This window comes from Diabrotica virgifera, chromosome 3 (assembly GCF_917563875.1).
Source record: "Diabrotica virgifera virgifera chromosome 3, PGI_DIABVI_V3a".
Classification (NCBI taxonomy): domain Eukaryota; kingdom Metazoa; phylum Arthropoda; class Insecta; order Coleoptera; family Chrysomelidae; genus Diabrotica; species Diabrotica virgifera.
The window spans coordinates 153,345,404-153,371,902 of NC_065445.1; the positions used below are offsets into that span (position 1 = coordinate 153,345,404).

The following is a 26,499-nucleotide window of genomic DNA, read 5'->3' on the forward strand; positions in this document are numbered from 1 at the left end:
TGGGGGATAAACGTTTTCTTGCAATAGCTGCATATTCAACAGATTTCTTTGTGTCACATATTTGTCACATGCAAAAAATATATGATCGAAGTCACTTATTGTATTGCAATTTTCGCACAAATCCGACTGTATTACATTTATTTTATATACAGCGTGTCTACTTAAGTTGGAAACATAATATGGGAATCTTTTTATTATTAATTTTACGAAAAAAGTTATTCTTCATAAAAAGTTCTGCATGCTCTAAAACCTATGATTCAATCATCATATATCAAATTTTATCAATATTGTACGAAATTATTATGAAAAAATTATGAATTTCGTTCAAGCGTAAAGTACTTTTATTTCTATGAATATCGAAAATTCTTATTATGAAAAGTTGTTTGGAATTAAAAACCAAGATCAAATATGTAATTACATGCTTCTAATTAAAAAAAATATTTTACAAATTTTTCTCTTTATGAATACCCGTCATTTTTATTTATTAAAAATTAATCTCTTTTATTATTTAGTTTACGAAAAAAAGTTATTCTTCATAAAAAGCTCTGCATGGTCTAAAATCTAAGATGCAACTATGATATATCAACTTTCATTAATTTTATACGAGGTGTGTCAAAAATATGGATTTCGCTCATGAGTATAGTACCTTTATATTTCACAATATTTTAATTAGAAGGATCTAATTACATATTGAAACATAGTTTTTAATTCTAAATAACTTTTTTAATAACAATTTTCAATATTGTGAAAAATAAAGGTACTTTACTCCTGAGTGAAATTCATATTTTTTGACATACCTCGTATAAAATTAACAAAATGTGATATCTGATGGTTGCATCTTAGGTTTTAGACCATGCAGAACTTTTTATGAAGAATAACTTTTTTTCGTAAAATTAATATTAAAAGAGTTATAATATGGGTAATAAATTAAAACGAAGTTTTTTTTTATTGGCTTTAGGATTAGACCATGCGGCCAGAAACAAAGTAAATAGTACATACATAAAATCTTATCTAAACTATCTAATTAGTAATCTAAGTTAAGGTTATCTAAGTCTGACCGACCTTTTTGTTAAGAATAGATATAATCAACATTTTATTTTCAAAGTGAATTTTTGCTAAATTAATCTTATAAAAATTTTGGGATAAGGACAAGGGTCATACTTTTTTCATTCAAGGGTTTTTCTGTTTTCTTAATAATTATTGATTACCTATATACCCACCCCACACGGTAAGGCAAGCATGTAGGCAATCAAAAGGAAAGACATTTAAGGTTTCAAGCCTAATCTAGTCATTATATAACTTAATTTTACAATCATATAGGAAAAACAAAATAAAATCAAAAATACGTTTATCACTTAGTGCCAAAAGATACATAACATTATAGGGACCGTAAACGTTTAAACTTCTTAAATTTTTTGTAAGAATGTCCGACTGATGTGTGTACTTCTTACAATTAAAAAATATATGATCCAAGTCCGCTGTTTCATTGCAAATATCACAAAGTTTGTTATAATTATTTTTATTTTGTATAAATGTGCCGGATAGCAAGCATGTCCAAATTTCATCCGAGATATGGTTGTTATGGAACTTCTCGGATAATCGTAATTTTTAAACCAGTAATTTTTTCGAATATCGGGTTCTAGCAATGTATATCTTGTGCCTTTTGTCAAAATAAAATGTTTGTATTGTTTAGACCATTTTTTATATAAATTATCCTTAGCAATATTTATTCTCTCATCTAATGTTAATAAGGGTGTAACATCTTCTCCCAACTGTATGCTTTCTTTAGCCGCTTTATCAACTTGTTCATTGAATGTGATATCTGAGTGTGCTTTCACCCACACAAAAATAAATTTTCTAGTTTTTTGCATTTGAGAGAGCAAAGTTTTTATTTTGGCTATGTGAGGATGACTATATGCGGAGTTGATTTGTAAATGTGATTGTAAACTATTTAAAACCGAAAGGGAACCAGAAAAAATTATGGAGAATGAAATGTTATTTTCCATTATAAATTCTATAGCTTTCAAAATAGCAAACGCTTCTGCTGTAAAAATGCATGTTTTTCTACTCAATTTAAATCTACGTTGTACTTGCAGTGGGACAATAAACGCCGCACCTGTGCCATAAGGATCTTTTGATGCATCTGTGTAAATAGCAGTATACATTTGATATTTGTTTAATAGCTGATTGATTATTTCATTATTAAGATATCTTAATTGAGAATATCTAGGTATAATTACCTGAATGTTCAACAATACAACGTCTAAGTTGACTTTAACTGTTGTAGGGGAGAAGTCTATCGAGTTTCTAAATCCTTCACATAAAGGAGGTGAGTTTCTATTAGACCAGTATGATCCTGTAAGGTCCTGAATATTTAGGGTGGAGATCTTTTGAGTAAGTGATGAATTTTTGACTTTGCACTTGATTATCATTTTTTCTGCCAATAATTGCCTTCTCAGCTCTAATGGAGGTTCCACAGTTTCTACTCTTAACGGTTCAATTGGAGTTGATTTCATTGCACCAATGCAGAGTCGCAAAGCTTTGTTTTGTAAAGTATCTAATTTTTTTAATAAGTTATTATTAGCACTGCCATATAAGAAGCTGCCATAATCTATAATGGACCTTATATATGATTTATAAAAAGTCAAGGCTGTTTGGGGCTCAGCCCCCCACCATGTCCTCATAATACATTTCAAGAAGTTTAATCCCTTACTACATTTTTGTAAAATTTCTTCAATGTGTACTCTAAAGGTTAATTTTTTATCTAGAGTGATTCCGAGATATTTTATTTGGTTGGTTAAAGAAAAATTAATATCATTCAGCTGTGTGGTCAAAACGAAGTTAAGTATCCATAAATTTGAGAAAAATTTTGAAATTTATTTTTTCAGTTGGAAGAATGTAATTGGATATTTGATCTTGGTTTTAAATTCCAAACAACTTTTCATAATAAGAATTTTCGAAATTCAGAGAAATAAAGGTACTTTACCCTTGAACGAAATTCATGACAGACCTCGTATAATATTGACAAAATTTGATATATGATGATTGAATATTAGGTTTTAGAGCAGGCAGAACTTTTTATGAAGAATAACTTTTTTTCGTAAAATTAATAATAAAAAAGTTTCCCATATGTTTCCAACATAAGTAGACACGCTGTAGATGTGAGGGATAACAGGCATGGCCAAATTTTAGTCGAGAGATAATAACAATATCTTGTCTTGAATAATCTAAATTTTTACGCCAATAAACTGTCGGGATTTTCGGATATAAAAGAGTATACTACCTTGTCGGACAATTTATACAGTATTGATTCCATTGAAGTTTTCAGTTATCATGTAGTCTGGTTTTACTTATGGTGGTTATACATTCTTGAAATCCAATATCATTCAATGTTTCCTCGTCACTGAAAATGCTGTCTTTTGCCAACTGATCTACTTTTTCATTATTTTCAAGACCAATATGAGCTTTTATCCATGTGAATACTATATTACACTGCATAGTTGTTAGATTAGATAATAGTATTTTTAATTCTTTTATGTAGGGATTTACGTTAACAGAATTTTCGTCTAGTTGACTAGAGAAACTTTTTAAAACTGATAATGAGTCGGATAATATGTTTATTTGTTTGAGATTTTTATTTTCGGCGTATCATGCTTTTATTATAGCTATGGTTTCTGATGAAAATATTGATGTACCTATTGGAATTAAGTTTAAATTTTTCTTTAACATCTAGTGATGGTACCTATATAAAAGGCACAGCCACACCATCACTTTGTTTGGAAGCATCGGTATATACAGTATGGTGCAAATGAAAGGAATAAATTCGTTATTTTGTAAACCGGCGATACTAAGGAAAAATCCCGAAATAGGTCGATTTTTATTTGTAAGTTACGATATTTTGGCATATATACCATAAGAGTGACGTCATCTATCTGAGCGTGATGACGTCATCGATAATTTTTTTAAGGGGTCGTGTGATAGCTCATTTGAAAGGCTATTAAATTCTCTATTCAGTAATATACACACTGACATAAATATTTATACAGTGTGGCCAAAAATTTTTTTTAATTAAATTAATTGACAAAAAAATAGAAGAATGTATGTAATTTATTTAACTCAAAATACATTTTAATGTTGTCAAAAAACATAAATAAATGTTTATTTCACCAATACACATTGGTTTTCGCTTAAATTCAATGTTCAAGCCAACCACCTGCCTCTTGGAAGTTTGAACATTCAATTTAAGCGAAAAGCAATATTTATTTGTGAAATGAACATTTTTCTCTGATTTCTGACAGCTGTAAAATGTATTTTGAATTAAATAAATTACATACATTCTTCTTTTTTTGTCAATTAATATATTTCAAAAAAAAATTTTTGGCCACCCTATATAAATAATTATATCAATGTTTATATTGCTGAATAGAGAATTATTTAATACCCCTTCAAATGAGCTGTCACACGACCCCTAGTCCCCTTAAAAAAATCATCGATTACGTCATCACGTCCAGACGGATGAAGTCACTAATATGATATATATGCCAAAAATCAGAATTGAAAAATAAAAATCGACCTATTTCGGGATTTTTCCTTAAAGTTGCCAGATTACGAAATATCGAATTTATTCCTTTCATTTGCACCATACTGTATGTTCCGATGGTAGGTTACGGAATCAATTAAAAATAAGTGTAAACAATGAACAGCAATATATTTATTTTAATCGGTAAAAAGACGTGTTTTGCTTATATCTCGTAAGGGTGTGTTGTTGACTTATCCCGACGCCCGCTGGGGTGTAACTACCGACGGGAGGTTGTGAATCGACTGCTGTGGCTGAAAGAAACCACGGACGCTAATATGTTTGTGTTTCTACCATCTGGCCACAAAGGCAATAAATTATTTAGATCTGGCCTTTAAAAGTTGAAACATTTCTGCAGTTTTAAGAAACGTCTTCGAATGCATGTCCAAAGTGAGTTATTGACATAAGGTCTGATAAGGTAATTAATTTATGGGAAATTCAGTTTGTTAAACTGAACACACCAAAAACATATGGTTAGGGATACATTTCGTTTCGTAAAACCGTGCTCTTCTTAGCATCTGGTTTGTATATTAAATGTGAATTTTATATGACCCATATTATTTAGTTTTGAGAAAAGTTATTAAAAATTAAAATTAGCAAAAATAGTAATTCAAGCGTGTCACCACATATATTTGTAGGTGATTGGGGTATTTTGCAGTATAATCATTAAGGGTAGTTTTGCTAAGTGTGTGAAGTTCAGAATATGAGGGAATTAGAATTATTGATGTTTCTAAAGCCTGAAAGAAATCCGATTGAGGTGGCTTTTTAATAATTTTGCTAATATTGGAAGTATTACAAAATGCTGAACATGGGTGGGAGAGGTTTTTTTAGACCAATATATTTTATTGTTAAATCGAAGTAATTTAATGCAGAAATTATTTAGTCCGTTCTTTAACGGTAAAATATTGCAAAACCTCTAAATTTTAAAGAACCGCTTGGATTGACATGAAATTTGGAATACACATAGCTAACAAGTCAAAGAAAAAAAGTGATATTGTGCCGATATGTGCTTTTGCCCTGGGGGTGATTTTCACCCCCTCTTGGGGGTGAAAAAATATTCGTCCAAAGAAAGTCAGGAAATGGATAAACTGGATAATTTTAAGTAACTTTTGTTTTATAGAGTTTTTTCACTAAGTCAATACTTTTCGAGTTATTTGGCAGTGAATATGTTCATTTTTTCAACAAAATAACCACGCTTTTAGACGGTTTTTCGCAAATAACTCAAATAGTAAGTATTTTGTCGAAAAAACATTTTTAGAAAAAATATAGCCTGTAAAAAATTTAAAAAGATGGTGTATACATCACGTCTCTACACCTAGTAGAAGCAGAGTTAAAGTTAATGAAAAATAGGTTCATATTCGTCAAATTCCAAATGGAATACTTTAACGTGAAATACCCAAAAATGAAGCACATTTCGGGGAAAACTCATTACAACTTATTTAAAGTGTTTAAAAAAGCTTCATTTTTGTTTTATAAAAAAAATTTCTAGCATCAAAATTAATTAAGTTACGCTCAAAATAAAGTTAGTCCCTTTTGGTTTTGGTAAAAAAATCGAGAAAATCACCCTCTAATTAGTATCTTAAATGAACTTAATCGTTACGACTTCACAAGTTTCTTGACTCGTGTATATATTGTTTATATGATCTGTAAGTTTCATCGGTTCAAAGTTCTTATTATTGAAAGGGCTGTAGTTAAAAGGGGTTGAGCGAGTCACTGATCACGAATGTATGCAAATTTAGAAACACCAAATCTTAATCAATTTTTGTCTAACAGAAAAACAAAAAAATACATGATATTCAGAAAAGCAAATCAGACTTTTTTTGTTTATCGAGATTTTTGGTATCTCTAACAATTTTTAAGTTATTTTGAAAAAAAGCATATTTTTCAAAATTTAAATTTTTAAAAATTTTACTTTGAAACCAAATTTTTTTAAAAATAAGCACTTTGAATCGATGAAACTTACAGATCATATAAACACAACATAAGTAAAATAACTTGTGGAGCGGTAACGATTAATTTCATTTATGTAAGTTGCTAATTAGGTGTTGGTCTTCCCGATTTTTTTTGCAAAAACAAAAGGGACCAACTTTATTTTGAGCGTAACTTGCTTAAATTTAATGCTATGAACTTTTTGTAAAAACAAAAATAAAGATTTTTTAAAACACTGTAAAAAAGTTATAATGGGTTTTCCCCAAAAAGTGCTTAATTTTTTGGATATTCCGCGTCAAAATATTCTATTTGAAATTTGGTGAATATGACTCTATTTTTCATTGGCTATAACTCTGGTTCTACGAGATCCAGAGACCTAACGCGTACATCATTTTTTTACTTTTTTATAAGCTATATTTTTGATAAGAACGTTTTTTTCGACAAAATACTTACTTTTTGAGTTATTTGCGAAAAACCGTCTAAAAATGTGGTTATTTTGTTGAAAAATGAACATATTCACTCGCAAATAACTCGAAAAGTGTTGACTTGGCGAAAAAGCTCTATAGAACAAAAGTTACTTAAAATTAGTCAGTTTACCCATTTCCGGACTTATTTTGGACATATATTTTTTCACCCCCAAAAGGGGGTGAAAGTCACCCCCAGGGCAAAAGCACACATCGGCACAATATCACTCTTTTTCTTTGACATGTAAGCTATACGCATGCCAAATTTCATGTCAATCCAAACGGTTCTTTAAAATTTAGAGCAAAAACCGTGAAAGAATGGACTAATTTGAGAAATAGTTTGGAGTTGGAGAACCTTATGTATATGCAACTGCATCGTGTGGCGGACTTCTGTCTTTACAGCCGAGGCATTAGCAATTAAAAAAGCGCTGCAATGGTGCTTAGAAAATCAGGTTCAGAAAATTGCTATTTTGACAGATTCTCAATCAGTACTATTGGCATTACTTTCTCACAAAGCATTGTAAGAACATTATAATATATGATATAAGGAAAATTATTCAATATCTGGGAAAGCTTGACAGGAAACTTCGTTTCATTTGGGTTAAAGGACACGCTGGTATTATTGGCAATGAGCATGTAGATATAGCAGCTAAAGACGCATGTCATTTAGATTATCTATGAAACAGACGCAAACAATCTTTTAGCGATTTTCAGAAACAAAATCAGAAGCGATTGGGAATCATTATATCGATGCCTCAGAAGCCAATCGGTGTAAGTCAATAAGTGTTTAAAATCAGATACTAAGATGTTTCTGAAAGTACATAGTTGCAGAAATATAAGTATTTATTAAAAACAAATAAACCGTCTTTATTTATCATGTGTAGGGAACAGAGGATGAACCTCGTAAAATGGACACAAGTCCGGTTTTATTTTTTTTCTGGTATATCCAGGGGTGCTTATTATGAGACTAACTTTTTCTTAAAAAATTTTCATCTTTTTAAGGGGGTAATTTGTGGTATTCCTGTACGTTTTGCAAAAAATTTATTTAATAGTAAAATTAATAGTACTATATTTCCTACTATTCATTTCCCGACAGCATGTGCCTATCACCCACCGTTTAGCGGGGGTGGCGCCCCAAAGTTGACAAATTTTTAAAAAAGATGTTTAAAAAAATATTTTTTCTTAACTGTAATGAAAATTAAGAAGAAACCCTGCGGCAATTAATCACAAATAAGTGGCTGATTTTTTGGTATAGGTTTCATTTAAGGGCAATTGCAAATTTTTTATTACAGGATGTTACATTTTAAAAAACCCCTTTTTATACCATCTGAACCGCTATGCTAAAGTAAAAAAACTCAGCGATTATCCATGTACTGGTGTTATTTACAAATTTTTATATTGCACCCCCATATTTTCCCCGGAACCACCCCAAAAAAGGAGAATTAATAAAGAAAATAATCAAAAATTGATTTTTGGATTTGATTTTAGGGTGCAAAGACAATAAAATATGCATAGATCATAATGTGTAGCAAATAGTGTGTTCTTTTATTTTCCATAAGTACGTTATCAATAAAATGAATAGGTGACGAAAAAAAATATCTCTAAGGTTTACGGCGCCACTGTGCCGTAACGGTTGCTTATACGAAAAAAAATCCATAGGACCTTATTTGTACAGAAAATAGTGGTTTTTAGTTCTGTGTAAGTTTTGTTTTAAAAAAATGCATAGCTAATGAGAAAATCGTAAAAACATGCTCTCCAAGGGATAGGGGTAGTTTCTGCAGTTTCTTTTCAAGGATAGGGGTAGTTTCTGCAGTCTATTTTCAAGGATAGGGGTAGTTTCCGCAGGGATGTTGCAATAATAATATATATTTATGAAAAACCCTATTGATGGAGCCTATGTCCATATCGGTCGAAAAGCAAAAAAAAATTTTTTTTCAACCCCCTTTATTTTTTTTGGCTACAGGGGTTGCATCAAGAAATCGCTTTTGGTATCCATGCATGGGTAATAAGAACGTGCACAAAATGATATATGAAGCATTTTAATAAAGAGCATGGTGTGTGAAGGATTCCAAGAAAATCACTTTTTTATTATTTCTCCTTTTTGAAGTTATACTTCTTTACGATCGAGAGTGAAATTTTATAATCCTCGGCGCATTCGCACACAGACAGTACGTTGTTAGTTGCTAAATCATCCAAGTTATGTATATATCAGCGCAACTAATGTTTAAAAAGAATATATTAGTGTTTTTAGTAAATATATTTATTATAATTTTTGTGTTTTTGGATTTGTCTTCCTTGGGAATAAGATAATAAGTATTAAACATTTTTATATAATTATACTTCACTTGATTTATTTGTCACCGTCGTTTGTAATTACGTCCGAGCAGCCGTCAAAACAAAACCCTGATGGGTTGTTGGTAGAGCATTCGACTACGTAACGCGGAGGTCCTGGGTTCGAATCCGAACACGGACGGACGATTGTTATTCCTTTTATTATATTTTACAAAAATGGAGGGGATATCCCCTTCTGGGGGGTGAAAAATATACATTCAAAATAAGTTCGGAATTGGATAAAATGACTAATTCTAAATAACTTTTGTTCTATAGAATTTTTTCATTAAGTTAATACTTTTCGAGTTATTTGCGAGTGAATATGTTCATTTTTAACAAGAAAAAACATGTTTTAGGACGATTCTTCGCAAATATCTCAAAAAGTAAGTATTTTATCGAAAAAAATATTCTTAGCAAAAATGTAGCTTATAAAAAATTGAAAAAAAAAAATGGTGTATGCATGAACTCTATAGACCCATTAGAAGCAGAGTTGTAGCTAATGAAAAGTAGGTTCTTCTTCGTCAAATTCCAAATCGAATATTTCAATGTGACATAACCAAAAAACAAAGCTTTCGAGGAAAACGCATTACAACTATTTTAAAGTGTTTAAAAAACGGTTTATTTTTGTTTTTCAGAAAAAGTTCTAACATTAAAAGTAAGTGAGTTACGCTCAAAATATTGTTAGTCCCTCTTATTTTTTGGTAAAAAGAATCACGAAAATCACTCCCTAATTAGCACCCCAAATAAATTGAATCGTTATCGCTTCACAATTTACTTTGATTATGTATTATCTATACGATCTGTAAGTTTCATCGGTTTAAAGTGCTTATTTTTGAAAAGGCTGTAGTTAAAATGGCTTGAACGAGTAACTAATCACAAGTTTAGGCAAATTTTGAACAGCCATAGCATAACCAATTTTTGTCTAAGAAAAAAACAAAAAATCCAAAATATTCAGAAAAGCAAAACGTACATTTTATTACTCTTTGAGATTTTTGGTATTACCAATAATTTTTAAGTTAACTTAAAAAAAATTGGATTTTTTTTCAAAAAAATGTTTTATTTTAAAACCAGTTTTTTTTTTTCAAAAATGAGTACTTTGAACCAATGAAACTTTAGATCACATAAATAATACGTAAGTAAAGTAACTTATATAGCGGTAACGATTAATTTTATTTGGGAAGCTAATTAGGGGACGATTTTCGCGATTTTTGAATAAAAAAATAAAAGGGACCACAATATTTTGAGCGTAACTCACTTTTAATGTTAGAAGTTTTTTTAAAAAACAAGAATACACCTTTTTTTAAACACTTTAAAAAAGTTGAGTTTTCCCCGAAAAGTGCTCCGTTTTTTGGTTATTTCACGTTGAAATATTCGATTTGGAACTTAACGAATAAGAACCTACTTTACATTAGCTACAACGCTGCTTTTACTGAGTCTGGAGTCTTCATGCATACACCATTTTTTTCATGTTTTTATAAGCTATATTTTTGCTAAGAATATTTTTTCTCTAAAATACTTACTTTTTGAGTTATCTGCGAAAAACCGTCCAAAAACATGTTTTATTTTTGTTAAAAATCAACATATTCACTCGCAAATAACTCGAAAAGTATTGACTTAGTGAAAAAACTCTATAGAACAGAAGTTGCTTAGAATTAGTCATTTTATCAAATTCCGGACTTATTTTGAAAATATGTTTTTTCACCCCCGAGAAAATATTTTTCACCCCGTAGTTCCCAATTTTTGTAAAATGGAGGGGACGTAGAATTGTAAACTTTTTCTTATATAATAATAGACAATTTCAACTACCTATTCCCAAATTTTCATCCTTCCTTTATTTTTTTGGAGGTTTTCGAAAAGTTATGCGTTCATTGATCGGGCTATAAGCATAGGCCTTTATTCTCTACTGCAGTTCTGCATTCATCATACCATTCCGCATTTCTTTGCCTTTTGGCTTTTCCGACAGTTTCCTCTGCAGATTCCGTTATTACTGTTTTTAATTGTTTCCATTTTTTCTCTGCAGTATCTTCCTCTCTGCTTCCGTTGAGTTTTATTTGGAGAGCATTTTGATAGTCTTGTCTCTCTGTTGGACTTTTGAATCCTTAGACATATAAATATGTACTAGGTACGTTAAATAGCTATTTTCTCACTGTTAAGGAAGGAAAAATTATGATACAGTAAAACCTCGATATAACGGACTTCCGATATAACAAAAAAAAAAAAAAAAATCCGGTCAAACGTAAAAATAATTAAAAACGTCCTAATAATATTATACATGCTTAGCCTGTCACATACCAAGATACATTGAATACCAACGGAGTCCGTGTGGACCACAAACGCTACACCTACCTACATACTTTAGTTGTATGTTTATGCCAAAAAATACAACTTGCTTATTCAGCTAATGGATCAAGAAACAATTTTGGAAACCAAATGAATATCTCGCAGAAAGTTTTTAGATGAAGAATGGTTGTATTGCATGATGAAGATAATGCAGAAGATACAAGAGGGCAGCGTACCTTGCAAAAGAAAAATTTGTTTGATGGCCAAGATGCAGACATAGGTTGGGCATTCCAGAAGGGTTGGACATTCCTGATTTTTTTTGGACAATACATAATAATGCCGGAGAAGTAGGCAGCTGAGGAAGATGTTTTACAATGGCTAGAAGTAGATGAAGGTGAACCTGAGTACAATATCATGACTGAAAATGAAATAGCAGATAAAGTTATGAACCTAAAAAATGAGGATGAAAGTGAAGATAGCAAAGAAGACAAAACAATAGCCAAAAATGAAGTTTTCAGAGGTAAGATCACATCTTGACGATCTAATAACACGTATTGATCATTCGTCAAATAACAAAGTTTAACTGTATCATATGCAATTTCGTAATTTTAGAGAGTCGATTATAAAAAAAAAAACAGCAAACTTTAAAAGTGCAAACAAAACTTGATTCCTTTTTCAAAGCAGGATTACCGAAAGTAAGCGCGTCGATATTAAACAACGTCACTTCACGACGAATGTTCGAAGACAATGAAATATAATTTTGTTGTTTTGTTTTTTATTTATATCTAAATACAGTGTGCATATTTTCCAAATAAAGTTTTTAAATGCTTTTCTTTAGTTCAATAGTTTGCGTCAAATCTTTAGACGTTAATTTGACTGCCTTTTCACCAATGCAAATGAATGAAAATTTGCAGACATATATACATTCGCGGGAACAATACACAAATAGTCAATAAATTTTTTTTATGTTTATTAATGGTTTAAATAAAAAAAAAAAACGATTTTAATGGAGCATGCTTAAATTCTCTTGTTTTTTACAATGTAAAAACTTGAAACTTTTACGGATTGTAGCTAATGATTTGAACTATACATAATTTCACTTTTTACGTTAATTGTTTACGTTATGCTTCATAAATAAACAATAACGTTTCAAATATTGAACGCTTATATATTTGTTTATATAAAAATCGGCGCTTATTCGTGTCAAATTTCAATACGATACGAAATAAAACTTCAAATAAACCTCGAATTAAAAAATTCGTATTTTTATCGTAGTCTTAGAAAAACCACCGGTAGAGACGTTTTGTGCTACAATTAACATTAGAATAATTCGTTTTGGCGTATTAATTAAACGCTTTTCTTAAGCTCAATCGTTTGGGTCAAATCTTTAGACGTTATTTTGACTGTCTTTTCTTCAATGCAAATGACTGAGCAGACGTATGCATTCGCGGGAACAATATACGAATATCTAACAATAAAACACTGAAAACGTTTGTTTTCTATACTTCCACAAAATTTATTATAACTAAGTGACTACAGCTGTTTCGGCGGAGTGCCTTTCTCAAGTGATATAGTTTACAATGTGTTTGCCTTTTTAAGTCTTCAACTGAAGAGGTTGAGGAGTGGGGAGCTGTTTGTCTCGAGTTGGTCATTCAGAATTATATCTGTATTTTCCAGTTTATTAATTTCCATAGATTCTAAAAAAGATAGCTTAAGGCCTTTATTTTGAATATGTAGAATTTGAAACTCTTCATTGAAAGAATGATTATGATCTAGAAGGTGAAGTGCGTATGTAGAAGTGTCTGTTTTTCTATTGTTGAATGCCCTTTTGTGTTCTGTTATCCGTTTGTCAAAAGTTCTGCCAGTTTGACCGATGTACGTTTTCGGACAGTCACCACAAGTTAGTTTGTACACACCACTCTGTAGTTGCTTTCTCTTTCGGCTTTTATTGTTCTTAATATATTTGCTTAAGTTGTTGTTAGTTCTGAAAGCTGGTGTTATTCCTTTCTTTTTTATGTATCTGGCTATTTTTGTTGTTATCTTGCCAGTATATGTGAGAGAGCAGAAGGTACTGGGTTCTTTCTCTGGTGGTGGATACACTAATTTCAGGGCTTTCTAATGGAGTTTTTGGTTTAAAATTTTGTTAACTGTTTGTTTGTTATAGCCGTTATAGTTTGTTCGTTAACTGTTTGTTCGTTGTTGTTATGTAAAAATAACTTCGAGATAGAACTAAACATCATTAAACAAATAGCAGTAAACAACGGCTATAACGAACAAACAGTTAACAAAATTTTAAACCAAAAACTCCATAAGAAAGCCCTGAAATTAGTGTATCCACCACCAGAGAAAGAACCCAGTACCTTCTGCTCTCTCATATATACTGGCAAGATAACAACAAAAATAGCCAGATACATAAAAAAGAAAGGAATAACACCAGCTTTCAGAACTAACAACAACTTATGCAAATATATTAAGAACAATAAAAGCCGAAAGAGAAAGCAACTACGGAGTGGTGTGTACAAACTAACTTGTGGTGACTGTCCGAAAACGTACATCGGTCAAACTGGCAGAACTTTTGACAAACGGATAACAGAACACAAAAGGGCATTCAACAATAGAAAAACAGACACTTCTACATACGCACTTCACCTTCTAGATCATAATCATTCTTTCAATGAAAAGTTTCAAATTCTACGTATTCAAAATAAAGGCCTTAAGCTATCTTTTTTAGAATCTATGGAAATTAATAAACTGAAAAATACAGATATAATTCTGAATGACCAACTCGAGACAAACAGCTCCCCACTCCTCAACCTCTTCAGTTGAAGACTTAAAAAGGCAAACACATTGTAAACTATATCACTTGAGAAAGGCACTCCGCCGAAACAGCTGTAGTCACTTAGTTATAATAAATTTTGTGGAAGTATAGAAAACAAACGTTTTCAGTGTTTTATTGTTAGATAAAATGAACTTCTATCAAGTAACGGTCGAATCCATCAATTAATATACGAATATTCAATAAAAAAAATTTAATGTTTATTAATAATGGTTTAAATAAAAAAAAAACGATTTTAACGGAAAATGCTTAAATTCTGTTCTTTTTTACAATGAAGAAACTTGAAACTTTTACAGATTGTAGCTAATTATATGAACTATACATAATTTCACTTTTTACGTTAATTGTTTACATTATGCTTCAATAAAGTTTCAATTTTTTTGCCGATTTCGACTACTTTTCATGTTAGTACATCATATGTATTATACATATTTTAATAAACATGACGATATATTTTAATGGTTGAAGAGTGTAAGACTAAAAAGTAAAAAATAAAAAAATATGAAAAAAAACATTTTTACGAAACGCTTTTTTTTAGTTACGAGTGACTAAAATTAAAAATATAAAAAATCAACTAGAAATCAAAAAATAAAAAAAATTGAAAAAATCTAACATTCGTTAAAGAAAAGCGTGGGGCGAAAACCGTTTATTCGATGAAGTCGCGCCACGATTTCTAGTTGATTTTTTTATATTTTTAATTTTAGTCACTCGTAACTAAAGAAAAGCGTTTCTTAAAAATGTTTTTTTCATATTTTTTTATTTTTATATAACGGACTTTCGGCTTTAACGGACACCTCGTCCCCCAATTAGACCGTTATATCGAGATTTTACTGTACTTAAAAAACTTAATAGTACTATTAAGTTTCTGTAATATTAAGTAGAATATAGTTCTTACTCCTTTTTTAAATGACAAATTAAACAGTATTTTATAACTTTTATAAACATTATATAAGTATCAATTCGACTAAAAAGTTACAAAACTGAATACCTAAATATTTACAAAAAACTATAAACTTCTTTCAAACAACTGTGTAGCGAGTTGGAACAACTCAGGATTGTGCCTCTTGGGAGCTTCGACGTGTTTGTCGGTGATGGGTAAGTTGCAGAGATGTCTTCGAATCGTCAAATCTCTTCTGGCTGCCAGAGCTCTTCTATGGGATCCAACACTAGTGAAAAGACTCTTTCGAATGGCTAATTTCTCCCTATAAAAATATGAAACAAAATTTTAACATTTTAACTATGTATCAATAGTATTAGTGATGGCATGTGATTTTACGAATGGTGATTTATTCACGGTGAATTAAAAATCACTGGTAACGACCGTTCCTTAGTAACTTCAATAACGGTGACTGGTGACCAGATATCAGATATCAACTTCGCATTCACTGTCTCGTAAAACGTGTTTATTTATAGAATAAATATTATGATATGCACGGCGAACGTGACTTAACATCTGGCGATTATTAGGAACCGGGGATTTTAAAGAACGATGTAGTAAATACTTATAATAAATACACTAACCACAAGAAGTAACGCATAATTTTTAAATCAGAAAAAAAATTAAAAAATAAGTTTTCCTATTTGTTTTCCAAAAGTAGTTATAGAAACATACATTCTAAATGATGACTGATAATTTACTTTGATATGTAAAATGTAAATGTAAGTGGGCCCAACAATGGAATAAAGATGGAATATGTAATCTGATAATTAAAGAAATACTGTTGGTGTATATGACTGAAAATGATACTACAAGTAGCTCGATGAAACTAAGTACTCCGGAGACCTGACATCAAATTGCATGAAAATAAAGGGATTGTAAAAGAATAGAGGGCGTTGGAGGGTATGAATGGTCTGACAAAGTATGTTGTGATATTGGACCATGAAAGATGTACGGTGTGTTGTGTCATGATTGGATGGGATTCATGTGTTGTTTTATGGGCTCTTTATTATATGACCGACTATACATGACGTACAGTGGCAAAGTTACCGATGTAAAATGCGCTCTCTCTCTCTCGCGCTCTCTCTCTCTCGCGCTCTCTCTCTCTCTCTCTCGCGCTCTCTCTCTCTCTCTTTCTCCCCCCTCTCTCCCCCGCCAATTGAAGGCATAACATTCAATTCAATATGAAATCGTTCAGTTTTTTGACTTTAAAATTATAAAATTATAAGAAAAAATTATTAAATTATTGAAAGGAATGTCGACTCGATTCAAGTTCTCTGTTTAACCCAGATATGACAATATCAAAAGGCACCGCTAGGAAAACATTCCAATATGCGGTCCAGAGAACCGGTATGAAACGAGTCTTTGTACTCTAATACAGAGTATGGCATTAGTAAAATTAGAAAATCTACTGTTTCGTTTTGATTTAAATCTGTCTCCTGCCATCCCCCGACAGTACTATTTCTAGGTCTACCTGTTGTCAAGGAGGCTTTGCAGAAGACAAATTTACACCAAAACGTCCGTAGTTCACGGTACAAAAATAAAACTATACCGTAGTATGGTTAGAACACCCTCTAACGGGAGATAAGTGAAATGAATGCTGACTAGATTCAAATTCTCTGTTTAACCCAGATATGACAATATCAAAAGGCACCGCTAGGAAAATATTCCAATATGCGGTTCAGAGAACCGGTATGAAACGAGTCTTTGTACTCTAATACAGAGTATGGCATTAGTAAAATTAGAAAATCTACTGTTTCGTTTTGATTTAAATCTGTCTCCTGCCATCCCCCGACAGTACTATTTCTAGGTCTACCTGTTGTCAAGGAGGCTTTGCAGAAAACTACGGGCGTTTTGGTGTAAATTTTTCTTCTGCAGAGCCTCCTTGACAACAGGTAGACCTAGAAATAGTACTATCGGGGGATGGCAGGAGACAGATTTAAATCAAAACGAAACCGTATATTTTCTAATTTTACTAATGCCATACTCTGTATTAGAGTACAAAGACTCGGTTCATACAGGTTCTCTGAACCGCATATTGGAATATTTTCCTAGCGGTGCCTTTTGATATTGTCATATCTGGGTTAAACAGAGAACTTGAATCGAGTCGACATTCATTTCACTTATTCCCCGTTAGAGGGCGTTCTAACCATACTATGGTATAGTTTTATTTTTGTACCGAGAACTACGGACGTTTTGGTGTAAATTTGTCTTCTGCAGAGCCTCCTTGACAACAGGCAGACCTAGAAATAGTACTATCGGGGGATGGCAGGAGACAGATTTAAGTCAAAACGAAACCGTAGATTTTCTAATATTAAATTATTATTATTAGGAAAGATTATAGATATTCCGTACCTATCAGCAACTTGGATAACTGCTATTGGATGGGGCACTTGTATTTCTTCAGTGTCCATTGGTTCCATTTTTATTTCACAGATTTGCTCCATTTGTGTTTCCTCAGTAGGCTCTGACTTTATTTTCACCTCCACTCCATTCATAATCAGTTCTTGGGGTTCTTTTTTAATTACAATGCTCGATATTTCCGTTTTAACAACTACTTCTTCTTTTTGGTGTTCTAACTTAGCTGCGGCGTGTTGTTTTAGTATATCTTTAACTAAAGTCTCCCCTAAAAGTTTACCAAATCGTTTGTATAGTAGAATATAGTATTTTTACTACAAAAGCAAGATTACGTAGGTCAAAATTTCTGACGTCAGAGCACTGCCCAATCATTAGAATATGACTTTTCATTACGGCCACGTTAATGTCATTACTTGTTAGATATTTTCTTTGTTTTTGTTTGCTGTACAAATAATATTTAACTAATTATTTATTCTAATTAATGATGTCAATCGGTTTTCATTTCTTGCCGAAATATATTATTAATACGCCGAAATATTTGTAATGTTAATTAACGTAAATAAACATCAACTTTAAAATTGACATTTCTCTAGCACAGCTGTATGACACCCACACGGAACTGACCGATCTTGCAAAAGTGTTAACAGGGTATTATAATAAGAAAAACGTAATCGCGATTACACTGAGAATTTTAGAATTATATTAATTAAATAATCAAAAACATTTTTTATTATTAATAATATACATTTTATGAAACAATCATTTAAGTTAAATACTCCAGAAAATAATAATTTGATTTAAATATATTAGATAATCGTACGCTACTGATGTGACAGTTCTGTGTTGCTACATTTTTACATCATTTCGTACACAATTTGTTTCAAAATATAGCTTTAAAACACTGTACTGTTTTTATAAATACCTACATATTAAATATAGCTTAATTTAAAAACTATTGTAATTATTGTTGTGTACCTATACTGCTATACTATTGTGTTTGTATTGAGAAACATGTCAAATCAAAATGCTTCTTTAATAGATTATTTTGAACAAGATCGAAACAATGGGATTCCCATTTACCATTAACTGCAGAGAAGTAAGTTAAAGAATTCAGATTTCTTGGATTAGGTTTATTAGAAATAAGATTATTATTAGATTTAAAGATCAGAAAGTTTTATTATGAATTTTAGCGTTTGCAGTACCTACTTAGTTTTAAAAATATTACATAATCTATTTTAATGATTATATCTACACTATGATAATATTGTTGTTAATTAATATATTTCGGCAAGTAATGAAAACCATTTGACATCATTAATTAGAATAAATAATTATAGATATTATTTTTATAGTAAACAAAAGAAAAAAAAAAGAAAAATATCTCTGACAAGTAATGACATAAACGTGGCCATGATGAAAAGTAACATTCTAATGTTTTGGCAGTGCTCTGACGTAAGAAATTTTGGCCTACGTAATCTTGCTTTTGTAGTAAAAAGACTATAATCATACAGTACGTAAATCGTTCGGCTTGACATAGGGAATATACATTGATATAATTGTGGCAACTGCGCTAGCCTGTGTTAGTTGAAACTTCTGTTCGAGTACGAGCTTCTGGTGCAATAGAGCTGCTAGATCGAATAGAATGGGTGAGTTTGGAAGCAAGACAGTACATAAATAAATCAAAAAGAAAGATTATGATTGATGAGTTAATAATTTTACTTTAATTTTTAAAATTTTTTTTTTTAAAAACTAATTTCAAAATTAGACAGTTTTCTCATTCCCTTAGGTCAAAAACATTTAGCTATTACATTGCCATATTTTGACGTTTATTTGTGTCCGTTGAAATGAATTGTCAATTTGGAGGTTAATGCCCCTTAATGCTAACAATCATATCGTCATCGAGAGAGCGCAGTTGCCACAATTATCTTAATGTATATTCCCTAATGTGATTACGATATGCAGACAATACAGTAATTCTGTCAGATACTATTGAAGGTCTACATATTCTGCTTTATCGTATTCACGAGGTAGGAGAGGAAATGGGCATTAAAATAAATTCAAACAAAACCAAATTTTTAGTGTTTAGTCGTGACCCACATCCCGATGCAAAGCTTCAATTAAACGGAGTTCAAGTTGAGAAAGTTCACAAAATGACATATTTGGGAACTGTGATAACGGACCAACTAGATCCAGACATAGAAATAAAACGTAGAATAGCAATGACTAAAACTACTTTTATGAAAATGAAGTCTTTTCTTTGCAATAATCATCTCAGTTTAGAACTAAGACAAAGAATGGTTAAGTGCTATGTTTGGTCCGTACTTTTGTATAGTGCAGAAGTGTGGACGCTAAAAGTATCGATCATGAACAGAATTGAAGCATTGGAAATGTGGATTCATAGACGGATGCTGAAGATACCCTGGACAGCAAGAAAAACTAATGAAGAAGTACTAAGGAGGGTCAACAAAGATAGAGAACTGCTAAAGACTGTTAAACATCGAAAAATGTCATCTGGGACATATAGTCAGGGGAAGTCGATATAAAATATTACAACTGATCCTTAAAGGCAAAATAGAGGGCCGTAGAGGTGTAGAAAGAAAACAGGTTTCTTGGTTAAAAACATTCGTGAATCGACTCAGATATCAAATGCATTACAATTATTCCATATTGCAGAAGATCGAGAAGCCTTCGCAATGGTGATCGCCAACGTCGGATAATTCTGATATGGCACGTGAAGAAGTAGAATATTCCCTATATCCAGCTGAACGATTTCAGTACCGTATTATCAACTAACTTACCTGCTAATTGTACAGAAACGCCTAAATTAACCAATACATTATGGGCTTCCCATCTGATTTTAGCACAGCTGAATGGTTTTGTTCTAGGTTTAGATTCAGCAACTAAACTTGACCAATCAACCCCCAAAGCGTCAACTAAACCTCTCATCTTCGATTCTTCCTCCAATTCATCCTCCGATATCTGAAATTATTATTTTTTAATCAAGCTATAGTCCGTCCCACTTTGACTTTACAGTATAGGGAACATAGGCAATGCAGTCCTTATGAGAGTTTTTAGCGCGGTGATGCCGATTTTATCAAAAAGAATTTGTAATCGAACATAGAAAGGCAATCTACAATTTTAGGATTCATATGAGTAATAATAGTATATCAAATAAACTTAAACGCATACCAATCCTAAAATTGTAGATTGCCGTTCTAAAACAGTTTTAATTTAATCTCTCTAATGTTCGATTACAAATTCTTTTTGATAAAATCGGCATCACCGCCCTAAAAACTCTCATAGGGACTGCATTGCCTATGTTCCCTATACGGTAAAGTCAAGGTGGGACGGACTATAGTACTGAAGAAGAACTGTGTATAAAAGCCAAAAATATATGTCAACAAAAAAACACATAACAGCATATTTTGTCAATAAAAACACATAACAGCACAGGTTCGGAAATAAGATAAATCGTAAGATTAAAAATACAGCTAGAAAGATCTGAACAAGGAAATATCGGCCAAAATCTGGATATAATGAATTCAGCCACGGTAATCATAGCAAACGAAGTTTTGAAACCAGAAAAAGTCCCAATAAAGAGAAAGGAGTGGATGACCGATAAAATATTAGAAGCAAGTAGAAAACAAAGAAGCAAGTGGAAAAATAAAGGCAAGGCTCGATGTAGAGAAATATAATCGACAAATAAGATACGAGCAAAAGAGGCCTGAATGGAACAAAGACGTCGTGAAATGGAAAAACTACAAAGAAAACATGACGAATTTAATATACACAAAAAACTTAAAGATTACATACACTCAGAGAAACAGAACTTCTCACTTCATGAGAAATAGTTGTCATTTGGTCAAAAAAGGGGGTTACCTGGAAAGTTTTTCGGGAGTTTTGAAAATTGGTAATTTTATGCTTTATTTATGCTAACTTTGCTACCTCGTATCTCCGTCGCTCGCGCCGTCATACTGAAAAAATGGCTCCTAATAACAGTTTTTTGGAAATATCTCATTTCCCACGCATTTTACGAAAAAACATTTATGCACAAAATTAAACTAGAAAAAGGACACCGCACACATCTTATGGACAATATAATGTCACTCAAATGAAATAAAATTTACATGAATAGATGCGACCTGAAATTTCAATAATTTGATACCATTGCGGCAACTCTGTATTTTGATTAACAAGAGCGTAAATTGATAAAAATAAATCTAAAATCAAATACGAATGTACGTGTGTCAAAGAGAGAAAAAAGATCTTATGATTCGCTTACTCCATAAATCTTTCTGAGGGATTAAGGCAGATGATTACTCTTATCTTTTCCTATTATTATTGATAATAAAGTAGGTATAATTTGGTTAGTTGTACCGCCTCCAATCGGTTTAAGCTAGTGGTGAATAGACTGATTTCAATAGCCGCTAGACTAATATTATTTATGAACGCCAGTTTTATGGACTTCAAAATGCGATTTTGATAAACTTTAATTACAATTAACGCCCTAATTAAGCAAAATACAGCGTTGGCGCAATGGTATCAAATTATTGAAATTTCAGGACGCATCTATTCATATAAATTTTATTTCATTTGAGTGACATTATATTTTCCATAAGATGTGTGCGGTGCCCTTTCCTACAATTTATGTATTTATAATTTTTTTCTGTAAAATCAATAGTATTCGCGTACCAGCGTCAGAAAGTTCATCTACACTATCATACACAAAATATTCTACTATTGCCACTGTCTAATCTTCGGGCTCAGTGGAGGATGATCTTCAGTTATTGAAACACCAATAGCACTTAGATAGTTTATTGATAGCGGTAGACATCAGGGTAGTTACCCCGAGAGAACGTTGTGGTACTGATATGTGGCTTGTACGCGAATTAGTTGAATACTCTTATAATGCTACATGTTGAATGTATGAAGGAATGAAGTTAAAGGCACATCTGGCCTGGTTGAGTTGATTCTAATGAATGATTCTAATATGTATATTCTTTCTCAGCGGTGGCACCAGTATATTGGTGTCAGGCCACGCGTTGAGTATGTTTACAAAATATTGAGAACAAAGAAATATATTCGATCATCAAATTCAATATGCAATTGCCCGAATTATTGTTTACAAATTGCAATTCGTGAACTAAATTAAAGACCCGCACATGTAATTATAAAATAACAAATTGGTTCATGTGATATACGGGGTTATAAAATTATACTGTTAAATATCGGATATGAATAATGAATGTTTGATATTTGACAGCCGCCGGTATTAATCCTTTCCAGTCAGATGATCTCATTTTGATGATCTCTAGTTTCTGAACTTTTAAAAGAAAAGAATGTGGACAGACGAGATATACGGGTTATTGTCAGTCTGTACTGGAATCAGAAAGCAAAGGTTAGAATCGAAAATGTCGAAAGAGAAACTATAGACATCGAAAGAGGTGTTAGACAGGGTTGCGTGCTGTCTCCATTGTTATTCAATCTGTACAGCGAAGCTATTTTTAAGAAAGCGATATCAGAGGAACGACAGGGTATAAAAAAGGAGACAAACTCCAATGCAAAAACTACCGTGGAATTTCTCTACTATGTACAGCATATAAAGCCCTCACGTATATTATAAACCAGCGGCTCCAACCACTAGCAGAAAATATTATTGGAGAGTATCAGACGGGCTTCCGAAGGGGAAGATCGACACTGGATCAAATATTTACAGTCAAACAGATCTTGAAAAAATCATGGGAACACGATATTGATGTTCACAACGTGTTTGTAGACTTCAAACAGGCATACGACTCAGTCAAAAGGAAGAGACTAAAGAAAATACGCAAAGGAAACATACGCAAATTTAAAAACGCAAACAAAAAGTCTAGGTCCGGAAATTAACAAAGAAAAGCAAAAATAATGACACAGACGAGAAGAAATATAGTCCCACAAAACATTATACATGAAGATGACGTTGAAACGGTTGGAAAGTTTACATACCTGGGAGTAGAAATATATGCCGACGGAGCAGAAGATGGAGAAATACGAAAGAGAATCACGCAGGCAAACTGAGCTTATTTTCAGAAAACGGAATCTTCAGAAGTCGATACAACAACGAGCTTTATCAACTTTATAAGGAAACACCCATGTCAGGCTTCATTAGAATACAAAGATTGCAATGGGCCGGACATGTGATAAGAATGGGAGAGGATAGGCTACCAAAAAGAGCACTGAATGCTAGAATGCAGGGAAAGAGACCGGTTGGAAAACCAAGAAAGCGCTGGGAAGACACAGTAAACAGCGACGCACAAGCCCTTTTAGGAGTCCGTGTATGGAGAAGAGCAGCCACAGACAAGCAAAGGTAGAGGATAAAAATATAGGAGGCCAAGGCTCAATTTGGGCTGTAGTGCCGTGGAAGAAGAAGAAGTATTCAGTAGCCAGCGAAAATTAGATCTGTAAACACGTATAGTAAGCAATAAAGAGTTCTATCGAAAATTGTCGTATATTATTTTAATTTGCTAAAGTAAATAGCAACTATATCTCACAGTAAACTAATCGTGGGTCAAGGTCAAGACAGTTGTATTGCTGAAACCAAAAACTGATAATTATCAGCGAAACTGTTAAACAGCGGAAACGAAATATTTTAACAGTATCAAAATCCCACCAATTGAAGTAGTGGAAGAGTGCTTTGGCGGTAATAATAACTACGAGAAAAATAACATGGTAAATAGCTATAAAGCTAAGAAAAAGATAAAGAAAACAAAAGATACGTCCACAAAAGAAAAACGTTAAAAGTTATAAGGCGAGTACAATCCTATGCAAATTGAAGACACCAACATGGAAGCGGGGGGCAATGAATCCGATAGGGAAAAGTGCTGAGATAAAATATCTAAAATCATTTACATACAAAAATAATATAAAATCCTTTTTAAAAGGTATATATTTAAAATCCCTAAAAAGGGCTACATCACAGAACTAGTTTTCGATTGGTTTACCAATCATCATCAGTGCTTACGTGAAATTTACACACCAAGATATAATTTTACAGAAGTATGTGGGTCAAAGCCCTGTACAAGTAATCCGTCAAGGAAACATCGGTTAAAAATGCTAACTTAAGCATGGATGTTTAAAGTATTTTTCCTACGAGCGTGCAAAAATGTCTACTTTCGCGCACGCATTTTAGTTTAGAAAATTTCACTTTTCCGCACGCGTGTTACTTTTCCGCACGCGGTTTTTACTTTTCCGCACGCGTGTTAATTTAGATATGTTAATATGGCCTTAAAGTAATTATAATACATGCAATAAACTAATATTTAGATATTATTTACTAATTTATTTCAAATATATCTTATTGTAAAAAAAACTCTAACAAGAAGTAAAACCACTTCTATGTAAATTGGTATATTTATTAAAACTTAAAAAATCCCAATGGATTGAATAAAATATGTCCAATTCAGAACGTTTTCAGACCTATCGGTCCATCATCAGTGAATCTACAATAAAATCCCACTATTAGAATTGAAAGATGGTTGAAATTTTTAAAAAGCTAAAAAAGTGTGGTTAGATTACTTACGTGCATACTTGCTAAATAGCCCCAGAACCAAACAATGGTTGAATTTAAAATTCAATTTACATTATTTAAAAATAATATTAAACAGGCTAAACGCCGATGTTAAAGGATATCGCCTATGGGAACATGGTGAAACCCTACCAAAACCTTAATCAACCATCTTAGGCCAACTTTGACTATAAAGTGTCACAAGTGTGTAAGGAACTGTCTGAAGTGACATTGACAGTAGAGAAAAAGGTAGTCGATTTTCAAATTTAATTAACCAAAAGGTCATGACCCACAACAAATGATAAAAATTTTAATATCTGAAAATGTCTAACATTTTAAATCTATTGGTTTTTGAAAAGAAATTGTGATATACAAAATTAATTTAGAATATAAGATTATTTATATTGACTGTATACTATAACATTAGATTAATCAAATTGATAAAAAGAAAGTTAAGCTGCTGTCAATAATGATAAAAAGATAAAAATAGATGAAGGTGAGAGAAGAGAAAGAATAAGTATTAGTTGGAATGTTATTGTACAAAATGAATAAATTGGTAGGCAATTTAATCTAGTCTATATTGTATTGGTGGTTGTATATGTAAAAGGAAAATATTGTTATTTAAAAATAAATGCAAATTTTTGTAAATAATGGATTTGAGTTAGGATACAGTCAAATAATTAAAAGTGTGTAATATGTGAATGAAAAGGATTGTAATTATTATGAGATGTTTTATTTTTTTAATTTTATTTCCAAAGTTTTGAGAGAATTCTTGTGACAAAGTGAGGATATGTGATGTTAGAGATAAATAAAAGTATGATTATAGCTGTTAAATCCAGTTGATACAAGAATGAAATTAAAATGAAAATAATATTGAAAGTGTACTGAATAAAATAAAACCAAAGTAAGAAAAAGAATATTGATATAATTTAATTGTAATGATAATGGATCTGAATGTGAGAACTGAAATTAAGTGACGGGATGTTAGTTGGAGGTAAAAAATTTTTTACTTGGAAAAAGTCAAAGACAAAAATAGAGGGCTGTGGTGTAAGGTATAAAGACAAGAATTTTAAAGGAAAGAGAGGGATAAAGAAAAGATGAGGTGTGGAATTAAACTGAACGAAGTAATGAAATGAAAAAGAAGTGAAAAAATAGTAGGGTGAATTAATGAGGTGATGGTTAATAGGGTTCAGTAGTTAATAATGTTAGTCGGGTAAAGGAGTTTGGAAGCAGTGAAGGAAAGAG

The 26,499-nt window shown here is 31.8% G+C and overlaps 2 protein-coding genes across 3 annotated transcripts in view; one reads left to right on the plus strand and one right to left on the minus strand.

Annotated features, from left to right (window-relative positions):
* The window catches only part of LOC126882130 (monocarboxylate transporter 5), a 681,181-nt gene that overhangs the window by 597,399 nt on the left and 57,283 nt on the right, over positions 1-26,499 (plus strand). The gene's annotated exons all lie outside the window — the stretch shown is intronic.
* The window catches only part of LOC114342228 (zinc finger CCCH domain-containing protein 13), a 158,488-nt gene continuing 147,319 nt past the window's right edge, over positions 15,331-26,499 (minus strand). For both annotated transcript variants that reach the window (XM_028293017.2, XM_028293018.2), the window contains 3 exons: positions 20,510-20,690; positions 17,709-17,979; positions 15,331-15,618 (listed from right to left, as the gene is read on the minus strand). In XM_028293017.2, the coding sequence (XP_028148818.1) occupies positions 15,423-15,618; positions 17,709-17,979; positions 20,510-20,690 (648 nt within the window). In that variant the 3' untranslated portion in view covers positions 15,331-15,422. The remainder of the gene's footprint in view (positions 15,619-17,708; positions 17,980-20,509; positions 20,691-26,499) is intronic.